Source organism: Nyctibius grandis, chromosome 2 (genome assembly GCF_013368605.1).
Source record: "Nyctibius grandis isolate bNycGra1 chromosome 2, bNycGra1.pri, whole genome shotgun sequence".
In the NCBI taxonomy this organism is placed as follows: Eukaryota; Metazoa; Chordata; class Aves; order Nyctibiiformes; family Nyctibiidae; genus Nyctibius; species Nyctibius grandis.
The window spans coordinates 48,999,614-49,013,437 of record NC_090659.1 but is presented as its reverse complement, the minus strand read 5'-3'; the positions used below and the strand labels follow the sequence as shown (position 1 = coordinate 49,013,437).

Below are 13,824 nucleotides of genomic sequence, written 5' to 3'. Positions count from 1 at the left end.
TGCTACCTTTAATGAATTGAGACAATTTACCACTTAAATAAATAATTGAAAAAAAAATCCCCGCAAACCAACAAACCAACGCTTTGACCATTTTTTGGCTTAAATTTAACTGCAATGCATTAGGACTGTATATACAGATACTAATAATATAGCAAACAGCCAGCCCCTCACCCTCCTCCTAGTTACAGAAAAGGCCCTTTCCAACACAAGATCCCCAGGCTGTATGGATAACGTCTTCAACATCTGGTCTAAGCACTCTTTTAAATAGGCTTGAAGCTATCCACTGCTAGATCAAGCACAGAGATTAAACCTTCCTTCTTATTAAGGCGTCATCTGTTAATGAAGTTACTAATGAAAGCCCTAAAGTTAGGCAAGGCAGAAAGCACACTCCACCTCTTCTCAAAACATATCAAGAAAGTGAATTTAGAGCATAATCTGTTAAGTTAAAATCAATTAATTTGAAACAGTCATACTTTCCTAGAGTTTACCCAGGACCCAACAGCATAGGTCTCCACAAATTAAGTTCATCTCCAATGCAGAATCCAAGGTTTTCAAAAAACTGCTCAGGCTACCAAGGGACATCATCTATTGCTTTCACAATACATTGAGTGCTCTCAAACACAGCTTATACTGAACTTCAATGGAAGTAACATTTTAATTAGTTTTATCTGAGATCCTACTTGGACTTTGTTTTTCTTGAGACATTTCCTATCAGAAGACATTTGGAATAGCAGAAAATGAAAGACAATTTGCATACCAGGCTCTTGACAACTTTCAGCAACTCCTCCATCACCACAGCAATACCCTGATACCCAAGCAGTCTACAGATGACTTTAAAGTGAGGAGGACCAACAAAATTCCTGTAGTTGCTGTAGATACTGGAATATGCCAGATTCAATGCCTAAAGTGAGAAAACAGATATGATTAATGACAATTTCAGCTGACTGCATCTTTATAATGATCTCATTTAAACAGCATTTCAAAGCATATTAAAAATAAAATAATAACTTTGTATCTTACTTTCTCTCCAGGAAGTTAAAATACAAAGCTTCCCTTTCATAAGGCAGGAATTCCAACCAAAATCTCTATATTAGCAAGAAAAACTCGTAAACACTTTTTTTTTACCAGGCATCTTCCACTTATCACTTATAAAGCCATGAATATTTCATCTTTCATATTTTTCTATGTACACAGGTATAAAAGGATAAGAGTAGCCAATGCCAATGTTCAGATCTCTGAATTTAAAGCACAGCTTCAATTCCTATATTGTCCATTTTATGTACAAAACATCTTGAAAGAAGTTACTTCAATTTTCAGTTCATAATAGGTGTTTTAAGTCTCTGAGGACTCAACTACAAAAAAACAGCTTTCTGCAGTTACTGCTCCCTGCAACTAATTAATAAGGATCTCTCTTCAAATCCCTTAGCTGTACACAAGATCAAAGCAAATCTAAGTCTGGGATGTAACCTCATGGAAATTATTCCAGAGTTGTATAAATAGGATCAGGTGCTTTGCCATATTAATGGCTATTTCTCCAAAGCGAACACAACTGCACAGACTGATGCTGCATAAGGATTTAGGAACTGTTTGCTGAAGCTGTGGATCAAAGGGGAGTTAGCTAACTTAACATCCTCCACTTCTGTAAGTGGGTTGTTCTTCTAATGTCCTGAAATTTAATTTTAAAAGGGAATCTTGTCAACCTTTCTTGTAGAAGCTTCTGTTGTGTTTCCTTTTCTTTTCTGCAGTTTTCATTCTCTCTAATAGATGCATGAAAGACAACATACTGTTAAGACTATCAACGCCACACACATCAGCTGTAACAGAAATTTTTCCTTCACCAGTATCCAGGAAGAACATTGACCTTCCCTCCAATGCAGATCCTGTTCCAGTTATCCATGCAAGTCTATACCAGATACTGTAATACGTGGCATTGCACAAAGAAACTACTAGGAATTCAAGTCAGGAAACTCTACCAAGCTCTTGGAGGATTTTAGTCTCATAAAAGAAAAGGACTTATAAATCATCTTTAGAAGAGATCAGGATAGAAGATACACATTTTTATTTATGCTGTGTATCTCTATATAAACCGTAGTTTCCAACATGTTTTGAACTCTGGACTTTGAAATTTAAAAATTTGATTCTAGACTGACATATAGCAAATGTAAATTTGGCAACAGGTTAACACTTCTTGGCTACCTCTTGTGGATGCCTCAGATGTACTTCACAAACCCTCATCGGTCAAAAATTGTTGCATTATGAAAGAAACACACAAAAGCACAGGCCCAGAAGAGACCATCTAGGTCATAACAAGAGAGAGCTAGAGATCCAAACCCAGCTTTCTGAATCAGGCAACTCCTGACCTAAGTGAGAAACTTTGCATATGTTATTAAAACACACACACATAGAAAATTATGTAAATTTTATCGTGCTTCAACAACCATAGAAAGTTATAACCAGCAATTGATTTCCGCAATGTGAAAATTCAAGAAGTTGCCAGTACTGAAATTTACTTAAAGGTTCAGTTGTATTTCTTACATGCCTGAACTTCTGTCTCCATCTGTGTGAAGAAACTATACAGCAAGACAGCTATATTGTGGGTTTTGGGGGTTTTTTGGTTTTCTTATCTTGAGGGTCCTGGTGAACCAGAAGCTGACCATGAGCCAGCAGTATATCCTCACAGCAAAGGTGGCCAACAGCAAGTGAGGCTGCATCAGGCAGAGCAGTGCCAGCAGGTCGAGGGAAGTGATCCGTCCCCTCTACTCAACACAGGTGACACATACCTGGAGTGCTGGGTCCAGTGATGGGCTCCCCAGTACAGGAGAGACGTATAGGAGAGTCCAGCAGTGGGCCTCAAAGATGATTAAGGGACTGGAGCACCTTTTCCATGAGGAAAGGCTGAGAGAGCTGGGACTGTTTAGCCTGGAGAAGAGAAGGCTCAGGGGGATCACATCCACATGCACAAGTAACTGATGGGGGGAGTAAAGATGATGGAGCCAACTCTGCTCAGCAGTGCCCAGTGACAGGACAAAGGCACAAACAGGAAACATTTAAACATCAGAAAAAAACATCACAACTGTGAGGGCAGTCGAACAGAGAGGCTATGGAGTCTCTGTCCTCGGAGATGTTCAAGACTCGACACACCCCTGGAGCAACCTGCTGCAGGTCACCCTGCTCTGGAGGGTCCCCTGGCCTGAGCCGTCCGTCAGTCTGGGAAGCTCTGTTCTAAGGACCGTGGGCTTGTGTTGATTTTGTGGACGAGAGCTGTTTCCTAATACTCAGCCATCTTTTCTGTGAACGCAAACTAAAATAGACACTTGGCTAATTATTAGACTCCTAATACATGTCACAGTCCTGATATTAGATCAGAGCTGGCTAAAAGGCTGAACTTCAAACAGACCCCACCGGGTCCCTCTAGTACAACACAGGCGTTTGCATAGTGCTCTGCTTACAGAAAAGGGGTCTGGGGCATCAACAGGGGAGAGAACCGGTAAAACCTTAAGAAAATACGTGCAGATGAATGTCCCGATACACTAAGCATTTATACTGTTGTCCCTAAAAGGTGAGATTTCACCTTTTGCTTTTGATGTTTCCAGTCAGGTGGGTCTCCACAATAAATGTGTCCAAACTATCTCGGCTCTAGCGCAAGGAGAATTTTACTCCACTAAGTTAAAGCATTTTATTGCCGTGAGGTTAAGGGGAGGGAACTCCTCTTCACACAGCAGAAATTTGTCATAGAAAAGCAAGCCCTAAAAACATTGTTTCAATATACAAAAACTCACCAATACATAACAATAAGAAGCCAGCCCATCTAAAAATACACCTTTCTTTAATGTAACCCTCATGGGGAAGTACCTACAATGGTCCACCTGTAAACGCTGGATTAGCAGAGCTTTATAAACTGTGAAAAGGGATTTAGAAAACACCATCACACGCCACTGCCACTTCCACCCCACGATGCACGAAAGTATAAAAATCCTTTGGGAAGAAGCCACTAATAAAGTTGGGGGGAAGGAAGGGAAGGAAAGAGAGAGGGAGCTCTTCTTTTTTTTAAGCTATGCTTGCTCCCTCCCCTACTTAAGTTAACTAAAAGGGGGGAGAGAGAGAGTTGCTAGTTGCTGATGTCATCAAAGTGCTAACATTAATCACTCACAGCATCACTGCTACAGGCACAAGAGCATATAACAGGGATGTTCAGGCAGTACACTGTCCAAGGGGAGGGAAGCAAGACAGGAGGGAAAAAGACATTTTTTCTTCTCCTGTACGTTCTTTGAAAAGCAAGGCAACAGCACCTTTAGACAAGACGTGCTCTTGCACGAATTTAAGTGGAAGAGACAAAGAAACCATGCCACCAGCAGCGTCGGAGAAAAAAATTGAAAGCACCAAGCAATGAGAATTCAGTCCAGGGAATCTGAGGGGAAGAAAAAGCAAACTGGCAAGCAGAGATCAGGCAGGAAATAACTCCTGTGAAAAAGGATACAGAAAATTTAGTGTTTATGTCATTTTCGCAGCAGCATCACCGTATGAGAATTCTGTTCTGAAATTTCCATCAGGAAGTGACGGTAAGTACTGACTTTATAATCTACAAAACATCAAATGGGTTTTCCAAACATTTACATGCCAGTAATTATGTGTCTTCTAATAACTGATGTTTTGTAACAATAGAAATCTATTATTGTTATTTAATTAAAATCCAAACATTCTACTTACAAAATGCTGTGGGGATGAAACTATTGTTTCTAAACTGTGTTAGGAAGTGTTCTATAAAAAACAAATTATAATTTTAAGCAATTGAGATCTACCAGCTAAAAGAGAAGACAAATGAGCAAGTAAAAGCTCAGATCTTAATAATATGCCTGATTTTAGTATCTGCACAAGTTGGGTAGATGCCAAAATGTGTCTGTCTAATAAGTTTATTTGATAGCAAACTCACTTCCTTTATACTGTTGCTGTATCAAAAAAGGGTGCACTTACCACACGATTAGAACGGCAGCATCTACCCAGATCAGTCACATCTATGATTTTACATTGTAATGAAAATAAACATACATCTTTTTCTTCCCACTTCCCAATAAGTATAATCCAAAAGCCTCGAGCAACAATTTTCATAAACAGTCACAGAATTCTTACTATTGATGTAACTATCAAAATCCCACTAAAATAATATATATTTTGCCAGCCTCCTACCTAATATAAAATACAATAAAAGTATTACAGAATAATTTCAGAATATGTTATGATTAAATCTTATAAGCTTTCTTCATCGGGAGAATTTTTAATAGTCCATTGTTGTTTAGCCAGGAGACTTAACATCTGAAACCTGATCATAAAAAAATTAATTTTTATAATGAAGTCATAAACAATGAAACACAGTGTTTCATTGTCGTAGGCATTAATGTTCATTAAAAAAGTAAGAAACTTCCACAGTGGAAAAAACTTTCACGTGAGTGCCACTAGAAACTGACTATTAAACTAAAAGATAATGAGATTAAATTGATTAAATAGATGTTTTCCTTACACTATTTACAGTGGTAACACAAACTCAGAATCTCAAAATATTGGCAGGTTTTCTAATGTTAGTTTTATTATGAGGAGGTGTATTAGTTCAGGGCAGAAAGACTATGGAATTACATCCAATCAGCACAGAAAAGAGTATCAATTATTTTCTTAAAAACCACTATTTATCCAAAAGGCATGCTATAGTGCATATGGTATTTCACCAACTAAGCCTAGCTTGAGAAGGCTTTTCCAAGAGGCTGACTAGCATCAACATTAAATATTGTGATTCTGATGCCATCAATGTACCATCATTGCAGCCGCTGCTCTAGCAGTGGCTATAGATGTGCTAACTCACCAGCAAAAAATTGAGAGTATCAGTGAGTAAAGAAGCTAATGTAAAATTATATTGGAGACAAAATAATATCTGGTGATGTTTCCATGTACTGTTTCGTTTTTCAATTGACTGTGACAGGCAAAAATCAAGATGGTAGAGAAATTTATCCCTCAAGATCCACTCCTGCCACCCCTCACTTGCCACTTAACGTAAGAAAATTCATTGCTCACAAAAGCAAGCTTTAAGATTTCAGAAAATACTAAATAAGTAAAATAAAATGCAAGATACTCAGACTACAGAGAAAATCAAACGCTGAATTTCTTCCTTTAAAAATAAACAAAAAAACCCCCAAACCCCACTTATCAACGTACTCATTGGGCAACTATTTTGTGTGACAGGTAGAGTTAATTAGTTGGATGGTCAATCTGTCAATTTTTAGTTTAATGCCAAACCAGACAGTGGTTCAATTCAATTTAGAATTCAATGCCATTTACTTCCATGAGAGTTTGACTCATAACATAAAATTATGTAAATATTAAGCTTTTTCCCTATTAGAAAAGTTTGTTCTATTAAAAAGAATACTCCAGCATTGCTCTAAAGGAGAGAGACATTTATTAATACATCTGTGTAAACTTCTGGTCGTTTGTTTTTCCCTGTGGGAGGGGTATATATTTCAGAAATACAAAGCATATTCACCTCTCCCCTTTATAGCCTTGAAGAGGTTTTGTTTCCCTTCATCTTACCTAACCAAAAATTCCTTAAGACAAAAATATCCAGTGACCTTATTGTAGGGACTGTCCCAAATGCATAGGCAGTGTGTACACCAAAGTTGACATAGAGGCGAATTTTGAACGGGACGCTGAGGGCCAGCTTCCCCTCGTTCCCCGTTGCGAGCTCAGAGTCATCTGAAAAAAAACTGTGAAAGCAAGTGGTTCCTCAACTGCAAATTCTGCAGAACACACCATCTCTCATGGAGACAAGATACAACTGATCACCTGGATCACCAGGCAGCAGCTCCGGTTGAATTTCTATAAGCATACATCTAGCCTTTCACTTGGGAAAAAAGTACACAGTTTAAAATTCTCCAAACTTTATGAACTGCCAACTCTCACTTTGACACAGCAGTACCAACAATAAGAGCATAGTTTCCTAATAAACTCCTTTCCTAAATTACAGAGCACTACGATTAAGATCCACACGACATCCCCAATGCTGCAGCTTCTCAGTTAACTCCCTGGGAAACCAACATCTCCCCTTTCCACAGCGAGATCAACATCGTGAGAGAAAAAACCACCCGAGCAACATCCCGATGGGAATAACCGTCCAAAACATCACAGGAAACACTGCAATGGTAATTTGGCCAAAAATGGCCAGTTGTACCGACAGCTTTTACAGCGTCATGTACCACCCAACTGGAACAGCATGCTATCAAGTTACTCGAGGAAGAGCTTTCAGAAGGAAGAGAGGGTGCCTACCAGTCGCTCCTCCTTTGTTGTTGAAAACCTAACTCCCTTAACGACGTACATCGTGTGTGTGACCTGCCAGTCTGCCAACCCCTCCAGCGACCAGTGCAGAGTTTTTAACACGCTGGAACGAGACCTGGCATCCACAAGCAACACCAAGAAAGAGCTGGCACTGGGCATCTGGCTCGCCAGCAGCATCCTGCTCCTCATCATTGTGGCAATCCTCCTCTACGGCTGCCTGCAGCTCCTCTGTCGCAGGAGAAGCGAGCGTTTGCAAAGGCGAAACGGGACCTCCGAACAAGACCATGGGAAGGTGTGGACCAAAAGCGTGGCGTACGCCTCGGAGGAGCTCAGCAGGCAGAGTCAAATGATGCAGGACACGGAGGAAAAGTACCCAGGTAGCATCCAGCTGGCCACAATCATAGAGAATCCCTCAGCATGCAAGGAGCCCTCTGACTTCCAAAGCCGGGAACGAGTGCCAACAACAGGATGGTGCTCTGCTATAAATTAGAAACCATTTATCAGGGATGAGATTTTTACTATATATGACATCCCAACTGCTTCAAACGCGTCGCGTGCATTGTTGGCGCTCACAACGGGGAGCTCTGACTGCTCACCGCAGCTCTCCCGGCTGTACCTCCAGTGTCACATCGCTTTCCAACAGAGGTACTCAGAGGCAAAGGTTCAGACTCCCAAGAAGTGAGCACTTCAGCCACACCCCGTTATTTAAAAATGAAGCATGTAGCAAATAATTGGTTTACATTTTGAGGGGATTTTTTGGTTGCTTTTCTTTAGTCTAAAACAGCAAAGAAATATAAAAATGAATCAAAAGTGACAAAGAGATTTTTTTTTTTAACTAGCATAAATTAAAACTGAGTAGAAGCTTTCAGATGCCAACCCAGACTGCTACAGTACAGGCAACTGGAACATACACCCCGAGTGCAGTGGTTTGCCACGGTGAGTTTTACCCCCCCAATCCCGACTGCTTCTCAAACTACACACTACAAAGTACTACACTCCGACTACGCACTTCGCCGACCACGGTACTCTCGATAGTTCCCATCGGAAGGAGGTCAGCCTCAGCGTGTAAGCTAAACTCACCAGGATTTTAATGGCATACTTCTGCCTGTCTTTGAAATTTCCCCTCGCTCTAAAAACATAAGCAAGATAGCGACTCTGTAAGGACACTTCTAATAAAACTACGGAAATATCCTGGGTTATCGTATTTTGCTCTCTTCTGCACCCACAAGCTACCTTCTGCTCCATGGGCAAGTGACTCCCTGTAAAGGAAACAAAGTTCACAGAAGCAACTCCTGGCCTTTCCTTCTCTCTTTCCCTTTCAGTTTTAATGATAAAACTTATTCACCAACTTCAAATTTCTATCCAACCACAGAGCAGTCTTGTGTAACCAAGGGGCAAGGAAGTAAAAATGTGCCAAAACACATTTTATTTTTGTAACAATCAAATCTGCTGATTATCTCACTCTGCCTTGAACTTCACGGCAAAGTGCCAAGAAAGGCCCTTTGGACAGAAATCTGTTCACCCTCACAACATGGCGCGTCTTGTCTGGCTTACGTGTATAAGTTACCCTGTTTTAAATCTTAAGTCCACTTGTGTTCCATAAAACATAATAAATCTTAGTATTGCTGTATAATATGGTATTTCTAAAAATTAAGACACACCATGACTGCAGGCATTTAAAACTGCTATTGATAGAAACATAGAATCATAGAACGGTTTGGGTTGGAAGCAACCTTAAAGATCATCTAGTTCCAAACCACCTGACACAGGCAGGGACACCTTTCCACTAGATCAGGTTGCTCAAAGCCTCATCCAACCTGGCCTTAAACGCTGCCAGGGAGGGGGCATCCACAACATCTCTGGGCAACCTGTTCCAGTGTCTCACCACCTTAACAGGAAAGAATTTCTTCCTAATATCTAAGCTAAATCTACCCTCTTGCAGTTTAAAACCATTCCCCCCTCATCCTATCACTACATGCCCTTGTAAAAAGCCCCTCTCCAGCTTTCCTGTAGGCCCCCTTCAGGTACTGGAAGGCTGCTAGAAGGTCTCCACGGAGCCTTCTCTTCTCCAGGCTGAAGAGCCCCAACTCTCTCAGCCTGTCTTCACAGGATAGGTTCTCCAGCCCTCTCATCATCTTCGTGGCCCTCCTCTGGACTCGTTCCAACAGCTCCATGTTGGGGGCCCCAGAGCTGAACACAGTACTCCAGGTGGGGTCTCATGAGAGCAAAGTAGAGGGGCAGAATCACCTCCCTCGACCTGTTGGCCACACTGCTTTTGATGCAGCCCAGGATACGGTTGGCCACATACGCATTAAGTCAGCTCCTGTTGACACAGCTCATTGTACCAGTAAAGGCTGGAGAACTGCTGGCTGGGCAGCTGCCATCCCTTTCCACCGTGCCCTGGAAGCCGAGGTGGTGTACAATTTCGTCAAGAGAGTGCCCGCCGAATATTTCACAGCAGGCAGCGGGTCTTTTCAGCTACCGTATTTTGACAAAGTTTCCCACAACTTGTGAAAGACGTCAACTCGCATATTCTTGGAAGACACAAGCTGGCATGTTGATGCGTCGTCTTTACTACTAGGATAGGTACGACACACAGAAACGTGGTGCGGAATGGGGGCGAGCATTACTTTTAGAAAACACTTCAAAAAGCGTCTTCATTGTGTTAAGTTAGCAATAACGTGTTCTCCACTCCCTACACAGCATTTCCTCCAGCTGATACATGTTTTTCTTTGTCTTACACACCAGTCTTAAATAAACTGTGAAGATGACAACAGTTTATTACTGTTTTCAAATGAAGGTGTTTCATGAAACAAACACTGAAAAAATCTCTTCAGCGCATGAAGCCAACATTACAGGTTTACTGCCAAAAATGTGTGGCTGGTAGCTGGGACAGAAAAAATGCTTTTAAAACTATCTTGTAATCAAATTAATAGTAACACTTCTCTGACCAGGATTTCATCAAAGACAGAAAAGATCATTTTAATGTTAAAGGGATGGAGCCAAGAGACATATATTCTCATCTTTGCCAACACCCTTGGGCCTTTGAAAACCTTTGTACTTTTTCTGCATCTGTTTCTTTATGTGGGTTTTAAGGCAGCCCAATACATACACATTTACATGGTATTTATATGTTATACACACATATATTACCATATTGAGAACAAGGAGCAGTTCAGTCTTAAAGCCGTTTTTGAGGCAATTCACCTACTGAATTTTGTTATTTATACACAAACACATATATACAAAAAGACACATGTATATATGGATTGAGAAGGCAAGGAGCTACCATGGAAGTGCTCCCAGGAATGGGATTTACCTCATCCAAATATAAAACCATTCCACCCAAGGAGTTTACTGTGCACTACTTAGATAAACATTTATATCACCTCATGAGCAATGGACAATCTCACACCGGTTGCAAATGAGCAATGCATAAGGAGTGTCATCTGACTTTGGCACTAGTTTTGAAGAACTCATGTCATCACACACTCACAGAGCTACACAATACTTTCTCTCTTGCTCAGAAAGTTTTATTACAGATTCATTCAGGTTCATTCTAGCAATTCCGTGTTTTGGTAGTTCACTGTCCAGTTTTAACAGTGATCTAGTAAGGGGCAAACATTCTAAGTGATTACTAAACTGATAGCAAGATGCAACATAGCGCAAACTGATGTTAATTTGTGCACCAGCAGTAGATAAAAGCCATTATATTCACATTGAGGAGTATTTTCCAAAGGGGTCTTTTTTCACAAAACAAATGAGTTAGCATCTACAAAATGCAGCAGATATACAAACATGAAAATCTTTGGAAAATGTTGTATAAGCCAGAAAGGAAGCTCTTAAATTCTTGTCTACACCACCTCTATAAAACCAGGTACTTCATTAATGTGCAAAGTTAGTTTCAAATCCCCAGGAGACTCTTTCTTAGATGTACAAAGAATCACAGAATCACAGAATGTTAGGGATTGGAAGGGACCTCAAAAGATCATCTAGTCCAATCCCCCTGCCGGAGCAGGATTCCCTAGACCATATCACACAGGAACGCGTCCAGGCGGGTTTTGAATGTCTCCAGAGAAGGAGACTCCACAACCTCTCTGGGCAGCCTGTTCCAGTGTTCGGTCACCCTCACCGTAAAGAAGTTTTTCCTCATATTTATGTGGAACCTCCTGTGTTTCCAGCTTGCACCATTGCCCCTTGTCCTGTCAAGGGATGTCACTGAGAAGAGCCTGGCTCCATCCTCATGACACTTGCCCTTTACATATTTATAAACATTAATGAGGTCACCCCTCAGTCTCCTCTTCTCTAAGCTAAAGAGACCCAGCTCCCTCAGCCTCTCCTCATAAGGGAGATGTTCCACTCCCTTAATCATCTTCGTGGCTCTGCGCTGGACTCTCTCTAGCAGTTCCCTGTCTTCTTGAACTGAGGGGCCCACAACTGGACACAATATTCCAGATGCGGCCTCACCAGGGCAGAGTAGAGGGGGAGGAGAACCTCTCTCGACCTGCTAACCACACCCCTTCTAATACACCCCAGGATGCCATTGGCCTTCTTGGCCACAAGGGCACACTGCTGGCTCATGGTCATCCTGTTGTCCACTAGGACCCCCAGGTCCCTTTCCCCTACGCTGGTCTCCAACAGCTCTGCCCCAACTTGTACTGGTACATGGGGTTGTTCTTGCCCAGATGCAGGACTCTACACTTGCCCTTGTTATATTTCATTAAGTTTCTCACCGCCCAACTCTCCAGCCTGTCCAGGTCTCTCTGAATGGCTGCGCAGCCTTCCGGCACATCAGCCACTCCTCCCAGTTTTGTGTCATCAGCGAACTTGCTGACAGTGCACTCTATTCCCTCATCCAAGTCATTAATGAATATATTGAATAGAACTGCGTCCCAGTACCGACCCTTGAGGGACTCCGCTAGACACAGGCCTCCAGCTGGACTCTGTCCCATTGACCACCACTCTCTGGCTTCTTTCCTTCAGCCAGTTCACAATCCACCTCACTACCCGATCATCCAGACCACACTTCCTCAGTTTAGCTGCGAGGATGCTGTGGGAGACCGGTGTCAAACGCTTTACTGAAATCGAGATAGACCACATCCACAGCTTTACCATCATCTATCCACCGGGTTACATCCTCATAAAAGGCTATCAAGTTGGTTTGAGCATGACCTTCCCCTTGGTGAAGCCATGCTGAGTGCCCCTAATGATCCCCCTGTCCTTGATGTGCCTAGAGACAGCACCAAGGACAAGTTGTTCCATCACCTTTCCGGGGATGGAGGTGAGGCTGACCGGTCTATAGTTACCTGGGTCCTCCTTCTTGCCCTTTTTGAAGACTGGAGTGACATTCGCTTTCCTCTAGTCCTCAGGCACCTCTCCCGTTGCCCACGACTTAGCAAAGATGATGGAGAGTGGCCTAGCAATGACTTCCGCCAGCTCCCTCAGCACCCGCGGATGCATCCCATCAGGGCCCATGGATTTATGGACGTCCAGATTGCTTGATTGGTCCCTGACCCAGCCCTCATCTACCAAGACAGATTCCTCCTCTATCCTGACTTCTTCTGGGGCTGCAGGGGTCCGGGGCTCCTCAGGACAGCCTCCAGCAGTATAGACAGAGGCAAAGAAGGCATTCAGTAACTCCGCCTTCTTTTTATCCTCTGTCTCCAGGGCACCCACCTCATTCATCAGTGGGCCTACATTGCCTCTAGTGTTGGCTTTACCTGCAATGTATTTCAAGAAGCCCTTTCTGTTGCCCTTGACCTCTCTTGCAAGGTTTAATTCCAAGGAGGCCTTAGCTTTCCTAGTTGCCTCCCTACATCCTCTGACAACAGACTTATATTCCTCCCAAGTGGCCAGCCCCTCCTTCCATGATCTGTACACCCTCTTCTTCCACTTGAGTTTGCCCAGCAGTTCCCTGTTTAACCATGCAGGTCTCCTGGGTACCCTTCCTTGACTTCCTACTTGTTGGGATGCTCTGATCTTGAGCTCGGAAGAAGCAGTCCTTGAATGCTAACCAACTATCTTGGGCCCCCCTTACCTTCTAGTACCTTGTCCCATGGGATTTCCCCTAGCAATTGCTTGAAAAGGCCAAAGTTGGCCCTCCTGAAGTCCAGGGTTGCGATTCTGCTAGCTATTCTGTTCCTGCCACATGAGATCCTGAACTCTACCATCTCATGGTCGCTACAACCAAGGCTGCCCTCAACCTTCACCTCTTCAACCAGACCCTCCTTGTTAGTAAGGATAAGATCCAGCAGCGCTCCTCTCCTAGTTGGCTCATCCACCATTTGCATCAGAAAGTTATCATCAATGCACTGGAGGAACCTCCTGGACTGAGGATGGCTGGCTGAGTAGGCCTCCCAGCAAATATCAGGGTAGTTGAAATCCCCCACAACCACCAGACCCTGTATTTGCGAGACTGCTCTCAGCTGCCTGTAGAAGGCCTCATCACCCTCCTCATCCTGATCTGGTGGCCTGTAATAGACACCCACAACAGTATCACCCCTGCCAGCC

The 13,824-nt window shown here is 42.7% G+C and overlaps 2 protein-coding genes across 6 annotated transcripts in view; one reads left to right on the top strand and one right to left on the bottom strand.

Annotated features, from left to right (window-relative positions):
- The window catches only part of CYFIP1 (cytoplasmic FMR1 interacting protein 1), a 90,443-nt gene that overhangs the window by 16,693 nt on the left and 59,926 nt on the right, over window positions 1-13,824 (bottom strand). For all 5 annotated transcript variants that reach the window (XM_068417704.1, XM_068417723.1, XM_068417714.1 and 2 more), the window contains one exon: window positions 758-901. In XM_068417704.1, the coding sequence (XP_068273805.1) occupies window positions 758-901 (144 nt within the window). The remainder of the gene's footprint in view (window positions 1-757; window positions 902-13,824) is intronic.
- LOC137660660 (fibronectin type III domain-containing protein 9-like) lies at window positions 7,140-7,804 on the top strand. The gene is given in 2 exon segments (XM_068395625.1): window positions 7,140-7,239; window positions 7,242-7,804. Coding segments are annotated over 2 exon segments (663 nt in total).